This window comes from Oncorhynchus masou, chromosome 24 (assembly GCF_036934945.1).
Source record: "Oncorhynchus masou masou isolate Uvic2021 chromosome 24, UVic_Omas_1.1, whole genome shotgun sequence".
NCBI lineage: Eukaryota > Metazoa > Chordata > Actinopteri > Salmoniformes > Salmonidae > Oncorhynchus > Oncorhynchus masou.
This window is the reverse complement of record NC_088235.1, coordinates 88,701,178-88,718,451: the sequence shown is the minus strand read 5'-3', so window position 1 is coordinate 88,718,451 and position 17,274 is coordinate 88,701,178. Positions and strand designations below refer to the sequence as shown.

General features: G+C 44.2%; 1 protein-coding gene across 4 annotated transcripts in view; it reads right to left on the bottom strand.

The window, feature by feature from the left end:
- Positions 1-17,274, bottom strand: part of LOC135512952 (ras-specific guanine nucleotide-releasing factor RalGPS2) — a 148,465-nt gene that overhangs the window by 82,144 nt on the left and 49,047 nt on the right. For 3 of the 4 annotated variants that reach the window (XM_064935495.1, XM_064935497.1, XM_064935496.1), the window contains exons 5-8: positions 6,328-6,411; positions 1,741-1,830; positions 1,499-1,591; positions 87-213 (exon numbers count right to left, since the gene is read on the bottom strand). In XM_064935495.1, the coding sequence (XP_064791567.1) occupies positions 87-213; positions 1,499-1,591; positions 1,741-1,830; positions 6,328-6,411 (394 nt within the window). Of the gene's footprint in view, positions 1-86; positions 214-1,498; positions 1,592-1,740; positions 1,831-6,327; positions 6,412-9,884; positions 9,932-17,274 lie in introns of those variants that run through there. The other variant, XM_064935498.1, reaches the window with a different exon arrangement.

The window sequence follows — 17,274 nt, the reverse complement described above, 5'->3', positions numbered from 1 at the left end:
GATTGTGGTTCTCAGTGATTGCTGGGGACATAATATGGGGGACTCGTGAAAACGTCACTTTAAAATATGAAGTGTGTGTGTCTTACCCAGGTATGGTATGCAGGAGTTCATGCTCTGGCTGCGTATGTAGTCTCGGAGACGTTTGTAGTTGTCTTCTTTGGCCATGAGATACTCCAACCGCTCAAACATTGTTTTGTCCTTCCGACTCAACAACTAGAGAGACAGACAGAGAAATGTTTGAGTTGAGTTATTGTAAACATACTAGGGCTGTGACAACACCAGTATCGCAATATTTTTACCATGGCAAAACTGAAAACACGAAGCAGACCTCACTTAATGGTTCTTTAAAATATTATGTGCTATAGCTTGAACAATAAATTGATGCGACTCTGGAAAACAACAATGATGTTTACTTCCAACATTAGGGCTGTTTTCCTATAGAAGTTAAATTAGCTTTGGATTTTGTTACTTTGCCATGATACTAGCGAGTATCTACAAGTTCAATCATATTGAAATCAATTTCATGTTCAATCAATTGAGTTATATTTTGCAACAAGACTACGGTCTAATTTTTGCCTCAATGTGTTTCAGGAGGGACAACATGAACACAATAACATGCACAATCTGATTTAGTGCATTATTATCGGGTAAGCACGATAAGCCGCCTCAATAGCCTATTTGCAGTCATAGGTGGTAATACCGCTCTACGGGCTGATTTGTCATTAGTACTGTGGAATAACTCCAATGTTAAGGTAAGATTTGAATGGCAAAAGCGGATTCGAGAGCAGCACTGCTTTTCTTTCGCACTTGGCAAACTTTCTCTCTACGTGCTTGTTTGGAAAACACTTACAAACGTGGCTGGTAAATAGCGATGCATCTGGTATGATCATCGTAATGCTTAAGTCACATTGCAACAGTTGTCATAACAGCTCAGCAGGATCTCAGGAGACGTCGTGATAACACTACTGATGATATCCACAGGAGCTCTGGGTGAGGGATAAGTTCTGCTCTGGCCACGGCCTAAAGTTATCCACAGTGTGTTTGAGAGAGTGTGTGTGTGTGTGTGTGTGTTGACTAGGAGCAGGTGTGCTGGTCTCTTTGGCCAGGCAGGTCTAGTGGTCCAGAGGATTTTCTGGCTGTCTGTACTGCTGACTACTGGGGTTTATATCACTCACATTAATATTACATTTCCACCATGACATCACCGCATCAGTATGTCATTATGTCAGCCCTAATCTCCAAGGCTCTGTCCGTCTGGATGGATCAGAATTAGACCGCTCCCTCTTGCAAATTTCTCTGATCTGAGGTTTCTGCACAGATGCTTCCAATACACAAGACCATTACATATTCCAGCAATGTATTGACAGTGTAATAACTGGTGAAATAGAGAAGGACCATTTACATATGCGACTGCTCTTCACACCGTCAACACATCTCAGTTGGTTGTAGAGAGTTGTTAGAGATCATTGTTTTGAGCTGCAAGGACACAGTAACTCACCGCCCATGTCTTGGAGAGTCTATAGATGGGAGCGCTTTGTAGGCCTGACACCACAGCCATCACTGCATGCAGGTTGTTTATGTCACACAGTTTCTGTTGGGAACAGAGAACACGGATGAATACACACACTTTCACATTACAATATATTTATTGTCCACTCGTGAATATGAATCAAGAATCTGTGGTTCTTGCTTCACAAAGTACTACTGTAGAACATAAGCAGTAGAGTACAGTGTATGTACCTTGGCAGTTCTGATGTAGAGACTGAGTACCTCAGCTCTGATCTTCAGGGTCTGAGCATGCAGGATCTCCCTCACCACCCAGAAAGTCGTCTGGAGACACAAAACAATCAACCAACGGCACTAAATGCATAGCAAAGTGCTGAACAAAAAGCAGACCGATGGTTAAGGAGCACTTCCCAACAAAGACACACAAACACTCAAATGTGATTGCTGGCTGAGATCTAACCATAATAGCCATTTAACATCAGGTACCGTACAATGTTCCTGCCTTGGTTCCTGACACGTTGTGCGTGAATGAGGTCCGTCTGTCTGTGTGTGTTAACCCCCAGACAGAACAAAGTGATCGGACTGAGTCATCAATGGCCATTGGCCAAGAGCTCTCTCTCACACATGCATGGATCTCCTCTCATAGCAAAGCAAATAAGGTCAATAAATCAGTCAGCATCTGGTCCAACAGCCCTCATGAGAGAGGAAAGAAAGATGAGAAGTAATGGGGAAAGAATAAGCTGATATCAGGCCTCCTGAGTCTTTTATAGTCTACAGCTGTCTGTACACTGTTCAAGAGAGAGATCAGGGCAGATCCAAAATGAGAGATCTATAGCGCTGATGTCACCTAAACACAGGACAAAGGAAATAGGTCCAGCCTGTCTGTGTAGTAGACCAAGACATCAATGTCATCAACTATACACAATACCGGTGGTCCCTGAAGTCTTCACCTCTGCAACCATAGCTCCCCTTATCTAACTCTCCGTCACTCGCTTACACTGCCTACTCTCCCACTCACTGGCTTTATCTCCATCTCTCCAGGAGTCACGCTCTTCCTCCCACTCACTTTCTCTCTTCCCATCTCCAAACCTTTAGAGAGGTTGTGTGTGTGTGTGTGAGACTATGGTTCTACTGTACGGTGCAGGGTTGTGCTGAAGATGGGAAGGGGGAGAGGGGGGTTGCTCTGGTTAACTTCTTCGATAAAGGGGGCACTCTTTTCATTTTGGGATAAAAAAAACATTCAAGTTTTAAACAAGATAATTTGTCACGAAAAGATGCTCGACTATGCATATAATTGACAGCTTTGGAAAGAAAACACCGACGTTTCCAAAACTGCAAAGATATTATCTGTGAGTGCCACAGAACTTATGCTACAGGCAAAACCAAGATGACATTTCAAACAGGAAATGGCCCAGATTCTGAAGGCGCTGTGTTCCAATGTCTCCTTATATGGCTGTGAATGCGCCAGGAATGAGTCTACACTTTCTGTCGTTTCCCCAAGGTGTCTGCAGCATTGTGACGTATTTGTAGGCATATCATTGGAAGATTGACCATAAGAGACGACATTTACCAGGTGTCCGCTTGGTGTCCTCCGTCGAAACTATTGAGCAAACTCCAGCTGCGTGCAATATTCCATTTGGTTCAGAGGAGAAAGGCAACTGCCACGAATGATTTATCATCGAATAGATATGTTAAAAACACCTTGAGGATTGATTCTAAACAACGTTTGCCATGTTTCTGTCGATATTATGGAGTTAATTTGGAAAAAAGCTTGGCGTTGTAATGACTGAATTTTCGGGGGGTTTTCTTAGCCAAACGTGATGAACAAAACGGAGTGATTTCTCCTACACAAATAATCTTTTTGGAAAAACTGAACATTTACTATCTAACTGAGAGTCTCCTCATTGAAAACATCTGAAGTTCTTCAAAGGCAAATTATTTTATTTGAATGCTTTTGTTGTTTTTGTGAAAATGTTGCCTGCTGAATGCTAGGCTAATGCTATGCTAGCTATCAATACCTCTTACACAAATGCTTGTGTAGTGATGGTTGAAAAGCATATTTTGAAAAATCTGAGATGACAGTGTTGTTAACAAAAGGCTAAGCTGGTGAGTGAATATATTTCTTTCATTTCATTTGCGATTTTCATGAATAGTTAACGTTGCGTTATGCTAATGAGCTTGAGGCTATGATTACTCTCCCGGATACGGGATTGCTCGACACAAGAGGTTAACAAAATTGACCCCCCCCACCCCCCGAGGGACAGTGTGAGATATTCGCTAACTGCAGGTGGATCTGTATAGAAACCCACTGTGGGTCACAGTGTTTGAAGTGTTGCAGGGTAGGAAAATCACTTTTCTCTAACAGCCTAGACTCTAAATCCTAGCATGCTATGAACTACACCAAAAGGGTCCTACAATTGGTGCGACAGTCACACCACTACACTACCCTCTGGCTCAGGAGATGTTCATGCACCTTGACTCAAAATTTCAAGTTATTCACTGGCCTGCATCTGGTTTGAGTGCCTCTTCTCAGAAAAGTCAGTATTTTTGCTCCATGGAAGTCAAGACGAAGGGAATAGTAAACAGGAGGCACAGGCTAGAATCTAAAACACTGCAGTAAATAACAGAAAGAGAGAGAAAAGAAAGACCAGCAGACAGAGAGAGACACAGAGGAGAGAATGGAGATCCACTAATAAAACTAATCCCATAATACAGTGAGGCAGTACTGTTCACCTGAACAAGCTATTCCCTCTAGCACGGACACACCTGCCCTCAGTCACAGGTGCAGTGCAGACACAGCGGTCAGTGATGATATTATAAGCCACTAAAGTCTCATATAATATCCAAACTAAAGCTGCAGCAGCCTTGTAATACTACTCCCAGCAGAGAAGGTTTATAGGCCTGTCCAATATGGCCACTACACTGTCCTCATGTCACTGTAAATCACCCCGTTGCTTCTGGCAGCTGTTACAACACAGGTGCTCTGTCTCTCTCTACGTGTGTCGATGTGTGTGCACTCTACAGCCCAGAGGAAAAAGCAGAGGCTCTTAGTTGTCTTTCCTGTAGTGTTTATGGTCTTATAAAGCTCTGCTGTTTCATCATAAATAGCATGGAACAGAGACACCAGCTGATAGCTGTGGATTAGCTCTGTAATATGGCCGAGTGCCTCAAAAGCAGTTTACGATAGCTCCCTCTCTCACTGCCTGGGTAAGGAGTGCTGAAGAGGCTACAGCTGGGCCTGGCTCGGGTTAGGTTAGTGGCTGATGCCTTCAACGTTTGTATAGGTCTAGACTAGATACCTAAACATCACTAGCTCAACCTTGTCTGGTGAGTGTTTGTTTGAGATGACACTAATTCTAAACGTCCTGGTAGGCTACACGAGAGAACATTCCCGAAACACACTTTTTCCCCCATCTTCAAATGTAATGTTAATAAAAGACAAATGTCACCTTAAATAACATTCACAGCGATGTAATAAAATAAAAAAATCTATAGAACAGAAACTACTTCTAGTTACTCACGAAACAAACTGAATTCAAACCATGACCCGGTCTAAAGTAGCCACCCGGTAGTACTGGCTGTGACCCACCTAAAGAGTCTGATCCTACATTATGGGAAACTGGACTAGGTTTAGGAAACAGCCTCCTCTCAGGCACCATCCACCCAGAACCTTCTCTACCCCTCTTCAACCTTCGTTAGCTCTAACCCTAACACCCCCCTTCCCCTTTTCACGCCTCTCCATCCCTGTACCCAACTCCCCACTACATCCCACTCAACAGCTACCCCTCTCCAGTCATACCAACCTATACACTCAATCCAAAACCTTTATCAGAGTGCAAGGTTGAACAATTACCTTACTGCTTCCATTAATCCAGTGTTTTCAGATAAACATGAAGTCATACCTAAGCAGTATGGAGCTAGCTACGGGTTGATTTAGACTTGAGCAGTATTAGACTGAAAGAACGCAGACTTCCCCTTGTCATCCAAAGACTGCTACCAATAACAGAGTTAAAGGAAGAGTACAAAGACTGGAGCATCTCTGGGACTGACTCTTCTCCCTGTCCAAGCCCCATTATTCACAAGGCTCACTTTCCTTTGCTGATGTCCGTCTGCCAGCCCTGTGGTGTACAGTGAACTAACATCTGTAACGGCTGTTTGGGCTAGCCTAGAAATGGGGAGGTTTACACAGAAACACATTCCTCTAAACATCTCATACGGAGACCACAAGGTCTTAAAGACACTTAAATGGGCAGGGAGAGACTGGGGAGGTTGGAGAGAGGGAAGGGGCAGAAAGAGCAGGATGAAAGGTGAAGGCCGCCTGTGCGTCATGAGAGGGCTTCCTGTGGATGACTTCACAGGGCACTGAGAGTGCGGGCCACACACACACACACACACAAAACATGCGCAAACACATTCTCAGACCACAAAGAAATGTGTCCAAACAGTTGAACACCAGAGAGAGTGAGGGAAGGAGTCTAAGGTCTCTTCTGAGTCTTCATTAGCCATATCAGTCTGATGAGGCTAAACAATGAGACAGACGGGGTTTGAGTGTGTGTTCCCTATAGGAGATGAGTCAACAAGTCAGCAGGAGGTACGTTTTGTTACCATGACATCCTCCAAGCTCCAAAACAAAGGATTAGGGAAGAGGGGATGATTTGGGATGTGGTGAAGAGAGGATGTAATCGCTCCATTACCTGCTAGCCAAGACTGAAGGTTCATTACTCAGCTCTAGGGGTACATTACGCCCCCTGTCCACCCCCTGCTTTTCTGCCTGCTTCTCTCTGTGTGTGGTGTGTGGTGTGTGGTGTGTGTGTGTGTTACCTGGTTGAATCTGCGGGTGAAGGCCACAGCATTGGGAGCAGAGCTGTGCTTCTCCTTCTTGTTCCAGCCACAACTCGACAGCTCCTAAACACACAAACACCCAGTTAAGTGATAGTGTGTGTCTGTCAGATTGACATGACACACCCAAAACACACAACAGATCCTAAAGCAGTCACAAACAGATTTAAACAACTTTCACAGTTGGTCTTGAATGTAGTAAAGAGTTAATGTTTTCCACAAAAGACAAACCCAGTTTGTTCTTAACAGTTCAGAGAGAGAAGGTGTACAGGGCATATAGAAACACCAACGTTACCTCCAGCTGAACAGCATACTACTTTTAACTACCGAATAAATTAAAATCAAATCTATCAAACTCTGCACCACCTTGTGCTTCCTCAGAGCAGAGGGTGAACAATCATCCCAGTAATCAGATACTAGTGCCCTTGGACAGACCCTGTACCAGCCCTGAGGGCCGAGACCACACACACAGACAGCAGGGGAAGAGAGACTTCTCTGGGCACAGCAGACTGGATCAGGGGCCAGGGATATTATCAGGGACAAATTGATTGAAGAGTAGGAAAATGTGGTGTAATCTCTACTAATCAGCTGAACTACTCTCCTGATGACCTCCTCTAACACTGGCTGTCTGGAGGCCTCCTCCACCACTACCCCTCCCTAGGCCAGTGAGCCGTCACAAAGGAACATACGCAATGTCCCTGTGTGTGTTTGAAGGGGAACAAGTAGAAGTTTGCGGGTCGGAGTGGAGAGAGAGAGCGAGGTGGTGAGGAGTCCAGAGCCTCCTGACAGCAGCTTTCAGCAGGCCTCAGTAAACTGTTACACTGCTGCCCTGACAGACTCCACACCACTAAGAGAGAACCGTGTGTGTGTGTGTGTGTGTGTGAGCCAAGTAGTTAAGTCGCTTACGACTCATTCATTTAACCTACACTCCTCTTTAAACATGCGCTCACCTCTACCTGTCTCTCAACCCCTCTATCCCGCTCTTGTTATTCACGCCTCCAGTGTTCTACTTCCCCATCTCCTAATAAAGGCTCCCACATTGGGATATGCCATTGGGAGACTGACTAAAGGCATCTGCATGCCTCCCAGCCGAAAGAGTTCGGATGAGTTTGTGCATATATGACGACATTGTGATGTTTTTATTCGCTTTGGACTTCGTTAAGTTTTTTTTCCGGTTGTTCGGGCAGACAACCTTTTTGGCTGCCCGAACAAGTCTACGCCCTTTCGTCTGTGATTGTTCAACATCAGGGATTCTTCAGTAATGACGAGATTACTCGTTTGAATGCAATTTTTTTCATTGAGAAATACTGCACCAAATATAGTTAGACGTAAAATTGTGCGACTAAGATCTACTCTGTAAAAACCTTCTTAGATGGGTTTTGCTAGTTTCCACATCATCAAGGCCTAGAGATCAAGTACCAGAATCAATCAGTCAGAATCAATCAATGATATTAACCTACCACATAGCTGTTGCGTTACTTACAATTGTCACGTGGTCATGTCTGTGCCATAACATTGTTGAATTGGTGCCAATGACTGAGAGTAAAGCAGAAAAAAAAACTTTTTACAACAAATTCTGAATCATTACTTGAAAGGCACTGGTTGCCTTGGCAGTTGGTTGGTCCCAGCCCTACCCTCACCTCACAGCTTTCCATCGCTACATCAGACATACAGTAAAGTACACAGCTCTGGCTAACACACGGATGAGTCCACAGCATGCATTTTCAAGTACACACACAGCGAAATTAACTCTTGCCAAACTACTAACAGAGCTGAGCTCATGTGAGATACCACCACCACTTCTCTGCTCTGGGCCTTGTTTCAGTCAATACAGTAAAAACCTAGAGCGCCACACACCCTGTGGACCTAAAGAGCATCAGCTACAGCTGAGAAGAGTGGGATGAGGGAGAGAGAGGGGGTTAGAGAGAGTGAGGGGGGGCATTAGCTACGGATGAGGGAGAGAGAGGGGGTGAGAGAGAGTGAGGGGGGGCATTAGCTACAGCTGAGAAGAGTGGGATGAGGGAGAGTGTGAGTTAGAGAGTGGGGGGGGGGGGCATTAGCTACAGATGAGGGAGAGAGAGGGGGTTAGAGAGAGTGAGGGGGCATTAGCTACAGCTGAGAAGAGTGGGATGAGGAAGAGAGGGAGTAAGAGAGAGTGAGGGGGGGCATTAGTTACAGATGAGGGAGAGAGAGGGGGTTAGAGAGAGTGAGGGGGCATTAGCTACAGCTGAGAAGAGTGGGATGAGGGAGAGAGAGGGGGGGTTAGAGAGAGTGAGGGGGGGCATTAGCTACAGCTGAGAAGAGTGGGATGAGGGAGAGAGAGGGGGTTAGAGAGCGTGAGGGGGGCATTAGCTACGGATGAGGGAGAGAGATGGGGTTAGCGAGAGTGGGGGGGCATTAGCTACAGCTGAGAAGAGTGGGATGAGGGAGAGAGAGGGGGTTAGAGAGAGTGAGGGGGGCATTAGCTACGGATGAGGGAGAGAGAGGGGGTTGGAGAGAGTGAGGGGGGCATTAGCTACAGCTGAGAAGACATTCCAGCCCCCTATTGGCCAGTCTTATGGTAGTTAGCTCATATCCTGCGAATATGTATGCATCCCTACAAGCCTAGTTTTATGTGATGTGTAGGAGATGAGTTTCCCAGACACTACGTCCATAATGCCTATCGTGCATGTTTTACTACTGTCCTGGGCCGGTTTCCCAAAAGCATCTTCAGGCTAAGTTCATCACTATATCCTTCGTAGGAGCATTGTTAAATCACCATCGTTAATCAAACCATCGTTAATGTTGCACTTGAAAACGCTCGTAATGTAACGCTGCTTCACACCACTAGTAGAACAATTAAGGGTGTCATTAGATGCTTTTTAACTGATAGCCAGGGACACGCCAACACACAACACAATTTACAAACAAAGTATTTATGTTTAGTGAGTCCACCGCATCAGATGACCACAGATGCTCTCTCTTGAGAAGTGAGTAAATTAGACAATTTTCCTGTCCCGCTAAGCATTCAAGATGTAACTGGTACAATGTATGGTGTAAAAAGTATATTTATTTTGGAAAGTACTGGAGTAAAAGTTGTTAAAAATATAAATAGTAATTTAAAGTACAGATACCCCAAAAACAATTTAAGTAGTACTTTCAAGTATTTTTACTGAAGTACTTTACACCACAGCTTACAACTGTACCCCATTCAAAGGCACATGAATATTTTGTTTTGTCCATTCACCCTCTGAATGGCATAAATACACAATGCATGTGTCAATCCTTCTTTAACCGGTCTACTCCCCTTCATCTACACTGATTAAGTGGGTTTAACAAGTGTTACCAGTAAGGGATCATAGCTTTAGCTGGTCAGCCTACGTCATGGAAAGAATGTTCCTGCGCCGACAGAGATGGCCACCTCGCTTCGCGTTCCTAGGAAACTATGCAGTATTTTGGTTTTTTACGTGTTAATTCTTACATTGGTACCCCAGGTAATCTTAGGTTTCATTACATACAGTTGGGAGGAACTACTGAATATAAGAGCAACGTCAACTCACCATCATTACAACCAGGAATACGACTTTCCCGAAGCGGCTCCTGTGTTTTGCCATCCACCCAGGACAATGGATCGGATCCCAGCCGGCGAACCTAAACAACGACGCTGTAAAAGGGACAAACGAAGCGGTCTTCTGGTCAGGCTCCGGAGACGGGCACATTCCGCACCACTCCCTAGCATACTACTCGCCAATGTCCAGTCTCTTGACAACAAGGTTGATGAAATCCGAGCAAGGGTTGCCTTCCAGAGAGACATCAGAAACTAACGTTCTTTGCTTCAGGGAAACATGGCTCACTGGAGAGACGCTATTGGAGTCGGTGCAGCAAGCTGGTATCTTCACGCATCACGCCAACAGAAAGAAGCATCTTTCTGGTAAGAAGAGGGGCGGGTGGGTATGCCTTATGATTAACGAGACGTGATCATAACTACATACAGGAACTATAGTCCATCTGTTCACCAGACTTAGAATTCCTCACAATCAAATGTCGACCGTATTATCTACCAAGGGAATTCTCTTCGATTATAATCACAGCCGTATATATTCCCCCCAAAGCAGACACAGATGGCCCTGGACAAACTTTATTTGACTCGTTGTAAACTGGAAACCACTGTCATGACGTTGGCCTGGGGGATAGGTTTATGACCGTCAAAAATACCTCTCCCTCCCCCTTTCCTCTCTACCCTACTGAGGTTACATTTGCAAAACCCTTGGTTAACAGAGATTCTGGGAACGTCAGAATGTGGGGGGAAATGAATTATATTCTGGTATTCCGAACAATTGAACATATGCGGTGGTACTTAAGGAATACGATGTCAGTTCGATTGTCAACTGAGACATTCTAATCAATGATAAGATGACAAACTCTACAGTGGAAAGTCTACACATCCGAGTTATCGGATTCACATGGAATTGTTGTTCAATTTAAATGTTTGAATATGAAATGATTTGTGACGGGATGAAATGTGATTTTTGCTTCTAAAATGTGAGATTTGATTTCATAAGTTAGGGCTGCTCACTCAGTGGCCCGCCCACGTGAAGAGACAGAGGTTGTAAACTGTCACACACCACTTTTCTCCCTTCCTATATAAAGCCTTGACGACAACATAACTTCCTGTTCCGAGGATGACGGTCCTATGTCAGAATGGTTCAGATAATAACTACAGAACGACGCCAACATCAGCATGAGCTTTGGTTGCGAATGGTATGAATTTTGAACTCTTATTCACGACAGAAGTGATACCTCCTAGCCGCTGAGTTAGCGACCGCAGCTGCAAATGCAGGTAAGGAAAGAACAGAGAGTATTCCATCTACCACACAACAATGTTACTTCAACTTATCCAAGTGACCACCAGAGATTCTTCAAAGGACAGAGGACTCGGTTTGGCAACACGGTCTTCCATCTACCACCAACATACTGAAGCACAGCTCAGAGTAAATATTTATTGCATTTTCCTTTTCCAAATGGGCGGTAATTGAGAATGCATAAGATACAGGGTCCTGTGTGGCTCAGTCGGTAGAGCATGGCGCTTGCAACGCCAAGCGTCGTGGGTTCGATTCCCGCTGGGACCACCCATATGTAAAAAAGTAGTGGCCCCAGCCGACTTGTAAGTCGCTTTGGACAAAAGCGTCTGCTAAATGGGATATATATATACTGTATTTACGATAGCCCAGCTTCTTCCCTTTGTTCCTCAGTCTTCCCGCTCTTTCACTCAAACCCATCCCCTTTGTGTAACAAGCTGTCATATCTGTTCCGCCCGCTAGGAACGTTTTCCTTTAAGATGTAATTTGTAATCACATTATGATTAATTGTGCTTCTATCTCAAGGCCATCAGACTGTTAAACAGCCACCACTAGCATTGAGTGGTTGCTGACAACATATTGACTAAACTCCAGCTCACTTTAATAATGGAAATTGATGTATAAAATGTATCACTAGCCACTTTAAACAATGCCACTTAATATGTTTACATACCCTACATTACTCATCTCATATGTATATACTGTACTCAATACCATCTACTGCATCTTGCCTATGCCGTTCTGTACCATCACTCATTTATATATCTTTATGTACATATTCTGTATCCCTTTACACTTCTGTGTATAAGGTAGTAGTTGTGGAATTGTTAGGTTAGATTACTCGTTGGTTATTACTGCATTGTCGGAACTAGAAGCACAAGCATTTCGGTACACTTGTATTAACATCTGCTAACCATGTGTATGTGACAAATCAAATTTGATTTGAATGTTTTGTACACTCAGTTTATAAACAATAGGCTATAGGCCTATTTCAATCATATTGAAGGAAAGTTCCATCGCAAGAGGGAAACTAGGCCCTGTTCACTTTTCCACACAGGTAATGTGGATGGTAGGAGAGGAACAACGTGAGTGGACACAAATAAACACACAGTAAGCTGAAATGCTCTACTCAAATAAACTCTGTTTTTAAAGCAACACACTGCCTGTGTGTGTGCCATGTTTAAACTAGAAGTTGAGTGTGTATTCCATTTCCAGTGAGTGTGTGTGTGGTGGGTACAGACTTCTAAGAGAAGTGGCATACATCTCAGTGGTACATATTAAAATGTCAATGATGCCGCTTCCCTTCAAGCCAAAACAATCTCTTCCTGCCAAAACATAATTTACTTCTAATGCTGTTTATGTAACCACGGGGTAAAAACATTACTCTTTTCCTCTCATGTTCTGTTCATGTTTCAGCCCCAGAACAGACAGCCATCACTGAACATATGGAGCGAGACGGAGCTACAGGGAGATGGAGGGGTGGGGGAGAGAGAGGGGACAGAGATACAAGAGGATGAGGTGATATCTGCAGGTGACGGGGTCTAGTGGGGCACCGCCCATCTCCTGAGCCAGGGGTCTGTCTGCAGCCTCTACCGGAGTATCCTCTCCCCACTGTATCATTGCCCGTTCTCCAGCCAGGATCCAGTCAAACCCATGTCACACTCCTCTAACCAAAACATTAAACACGGGCCTCTGCTAGAACTAACTTTGAATTTAACAACACTTGTAAACTAGACTACACATTGCTTCAGTTACATGTTTTCAGCAGCTCAACAACTTTTCTTTCCCTCTTCTCTCCATCCCTCTCCCCTTTCCTCCCTCTCTATGAACCAGTCTTTCTTTTTGTAAAATGTTTCCATTTCCCAGAAAACAGCTCCAGCAGCTGTTGAGGGAGACAGACCTGGATGTTGCTGTCATTTTCTTCTTCCTCCTATGGCCTACCAGCTACCACTGATACCCGGGAGAACACCGTGAGGTGAATCATTCAGAGCAGGACACATGATGAATAGATGGAGGATGATTCCCTGTTCTACTGGACTTGGTTGTGAGTAGCACTAGAATGGCTGTGAGTAGCACCATCCATCTCCACCTCTCTTGCTGCGTCTAGGGAGAAGCCTTCATTCCAGGCTCACCTCCATCCACCTGTTCCATGTCAGTTCATGCATATTGCATCACAACCATAATAGTCATGTCTGCTGTAATCCCACAAAGGCAGACACAGCAGTTTTGGAAAAAACATACTTGTTAACGGGCCACGGTGTCCTGGAATAAAACCAATAATGTTGGATTTAATCACTCTGCTATGAGATAAGGCTGATCCCAAGCGGTCTGCTCTTCAATGCAACCAACATGCACTCACACACACAGTTACAATGTGTTTTATGCTGATTAGAGAAGTATATTCGAAAACAGCGATACCAATATAAAGCCTCGGGTCATATCTCATTATACAGAGCTATTTACAGTTAAGAAGTTAGACGGCCCAGTAAGAATATTACGCCATAACATGAGATTATTAAACATACCAGACTGCTGATACAGATATACTGCTGCCTTCTACTTACAGTCCAGCAGATTACATTTTTTCCATGACGCAATAGTCGAACTAACGGCTACATAGCTTTGCTGCCTGCTTTCCCAATAAGGTTCATAGCATTCATAAACCCTGTCATAAAAGCATTATTACAGCGTAACCAATGACCAGGACAGCTTAAAATATTGGTAGGAAAAAGTGACTTATTTGTTCATTACCAATTATAAACAAAGCAAAAAACTAAAACATCCTTTTTCAGAGCCTGGTCTTTCAAAGATAATTCCTAAAAATCCAAATAACCTCACAGAGCTTCATCGTAAAGGGTTTAAACACTGTTTCCCATGCTTGTTCAATGAACCATAAACAATTAATGGATATGCACCAGTGGAACAGTCATTAAGACACTAACAGCTTACAGATGATAGGAAATTAAGATCACAGTTATGAAAACTTAGGCCACTAGAGGCCTTTCTACGGACTCTGAAAAACACCAAAAGAAAGATACCCAGGGTCCCTGCTCATCTGCGTGAACGTGCCTTAGGCATGCTGCAAAGAGGCATGAGGACTGCAGATGTGGCCAGGGCAATAAATGACAATGTCCGTACTGTGAGAAGCCGAAGACAGCGCTAAAGGGAGACAGGATGGACGGCTGATCATCCTCGCAGTGGCAGACCAGGTGTAACAACACCTGCACAGGATCAGTACATACAAACATCACACCTGCATGACAGGTACAGGATGGCAACAACAACTGCCCCAGTTACACCAGGAACGCACAATCCCTCCATCAGTGCTCAGACTGTCAGCAATAGGCTGAGAGGCTGGACTGAGGGCTTGTAGGCCTGTTGTAAGGCAGGTTGTCACCAGACGTCACAGGCAACAACGTAGCCTATAGGCACACACCCACCATCGCTGGACCAGACAGGACTGGCAAAAAGTGCTCTTAACTGACGAGTCGTGGTTGTCTCCCCAGGGTTGATGGTCGGATTTGCATTTATCGTCAAAGGAATGAGCGTTACACCGAGGCCTGTACTCTGGAGCAGGATCGATTTGGAGGTGGAGGGTACGTCATGGTCTTCGGACTGAGCTAGTTGTCATTGCAGGCAATCTCAACGCTGTGCGTTACAGAGAAGACGTCCTCCTCCCTCATGTGGTTCCCTTCCCACAAGCTCATCCTGACATGACCCTCCAGCATGACAATGCAATCAGCCTTACTGCTCGTTCTGTGGGAGATTATCTGCAAAACAGGAATGTCAGTGTTCTGCCATGGCCAGCGAAAAACCCAGATCTCAATCCCATTGAGCACTTTAACCTGTTGGATCGGAGGGTGAGGGCCATTCCCCCCCAGAAAAGTCTGGGAACTTGCAGGTGCCTTGGTGGAAGTGTGGGGTAACATCTCACAGCAAGACATGGCAAATCTGGTGCCGTCCAGGAGGAGATGCACTGCAGTACTTTATGCAGCTGGTGGCCACACCAGATACTGACCGTTACTTTTGATTTTGACCCCCCATTTTTTCAGTTACACATTATTCAATTTCTGTTAGTCACATGTCTGTGGAACTTGTTCAGTTTATGTCTCAGTTGTTGAATCTTATGTTCATACAAATACTTTCACATGTTAAGTTTGCTGAAAATAAACACAGTTGACAATGAGAGGACGTTACTTTATTTGCTGAGTTCATGCAAGATGTCAACATTAATGTCTTAGAGGGTCTGGTGTTGTGAGAAAAAGGTACAGTTGAGACAGACTAAAGATGATAAGTGATCCATGGTTAAACGGTTAAACTAGTGCATCACTGGTCTGGATAAGACTTTCAAGGCATCACTTCATGGAAAACAGACTTCCGTGTAGTGTGCCAAGTCTTAGTTTGGACAAAGTTATTAATATTAGTAGTATCAGCTTTCATTTAGGGCCGGGACGATACCAGTATTGCGATACTCGTTAGTATTGCGGCACGGAAACAAAACACAACGCTGATTTAACTTCTTTCAGAAAACAGCCCTAGTGTTGGAAACAAACATGTCAGAGTTACATTTATTTATTTTCCAAGCTATAGCACACAATATTTCACATACGCTAGGTTTTTACAAGGACCAAAGAGTTTGGGGGTTTCATTGTTGACAAAAAACAAATTTGATACCGGTATCGTCACAGCCCTACTTTCATTGCTACATAAAACGTGCCATGTCATGTACCATTAAAATTCTTCAATGAGATTTTCAACCCAAACTTGCGTAACTGACTTATTTGAACTGCCGTCAATGAGCGAGTTCCCCAAAGAATGAGTTAGACATCTCCAGTAAGGATTTGGCCGCTGTGAGAGACAGTCAGAGATCAGGCTCTAGTCGTGTCTCGTTTCCAGAGTGGTAGCAGAAGGACAATACATTTCAGTATCATAACAGGACATAATTTAAAGGACACTAAAAGATAAACTCAGTATTTTAATGTGACAGACAAACTACATCCCATTCACCATTTTCATATTCATACATTCAGATAAACCACAGTGATATAACAGGACACACAGACGCACATTTTTTCCCCCATTCTAGATGTGCGTAGAAGGAGTGACAGGAGTACAAATTGCAGCTGATGTCAGCTCAGTGATGCCTCTGTATTACGGAGCTATTTCACACACGATCAGAGAGAAACAGAGCAGTAAGAGCCTCGGTCTGTGCCAACACTGCTCTCTTCTTCCCATCCATCCCACTTACCTCTAACGTCGCACTCTTCCCTGCCCCCCCAACTTTCACCTTATTTAATTTCACTTCTGCTCCCCCTCCATCCTCTCTTTTCCTCATTTCCCCATCTCCCTCTACTGTTCTCCCCTCCTTCCATCTCCAGCACTCATAAAAGCGAAGGGCCCAGAGCACTACATTGGGTTTCAATGTGAGGAGAGATCATCAAATGCCTTATAAAGCTCAGTCAGTCCGTCTGTGTGCAGTCAAGCAGAACAGAAAACAAGGGCATGTTAGTCTCTATAAATCCTTCGGTAGCAGAGCTGTGGAATGGCCCCAACAGAGACAACAGTAAAACTGCATTTCATTGGAAGGTGATTCAAAGGAGGGCTCAGGCAGCCAGAAATATCCCACCGTACAGGCTAGCAACAAATCCATTTTGACAACCAACCTTAATCATGATCATATTCTTAACCTTTTCCTCATGTATGGGTTGAAAATTGCAGATTTGGGCACCAACAAATGCCTAAATTGGAACGCAGTGGCAGTACGGTAACATGCTATACATGACAGAGCTCTGGCTTTGCGCTTCACAGTGCTTTATGGGATTTGACTGACAGCCGAACTGAACTTGAGCACCTCGCGTGACAAGTTGCCTCAATCCCTCACACTAATTGGGCAACTTTAGCACATTTTTGGTTGCCTGAGTAAGGGAAATTCTGTAAATTAAGACTACTCCATGTATTTTGAGAGATGAGATTGAGGATTATAATAAATACCGCTTTGATGTCATACAAGCTAGCCAAACACCTGTGAGTCCAAATGTGCACTTAACATTTCCATATCTGTACAATCAATGTTTATGATAACTATGCTTGA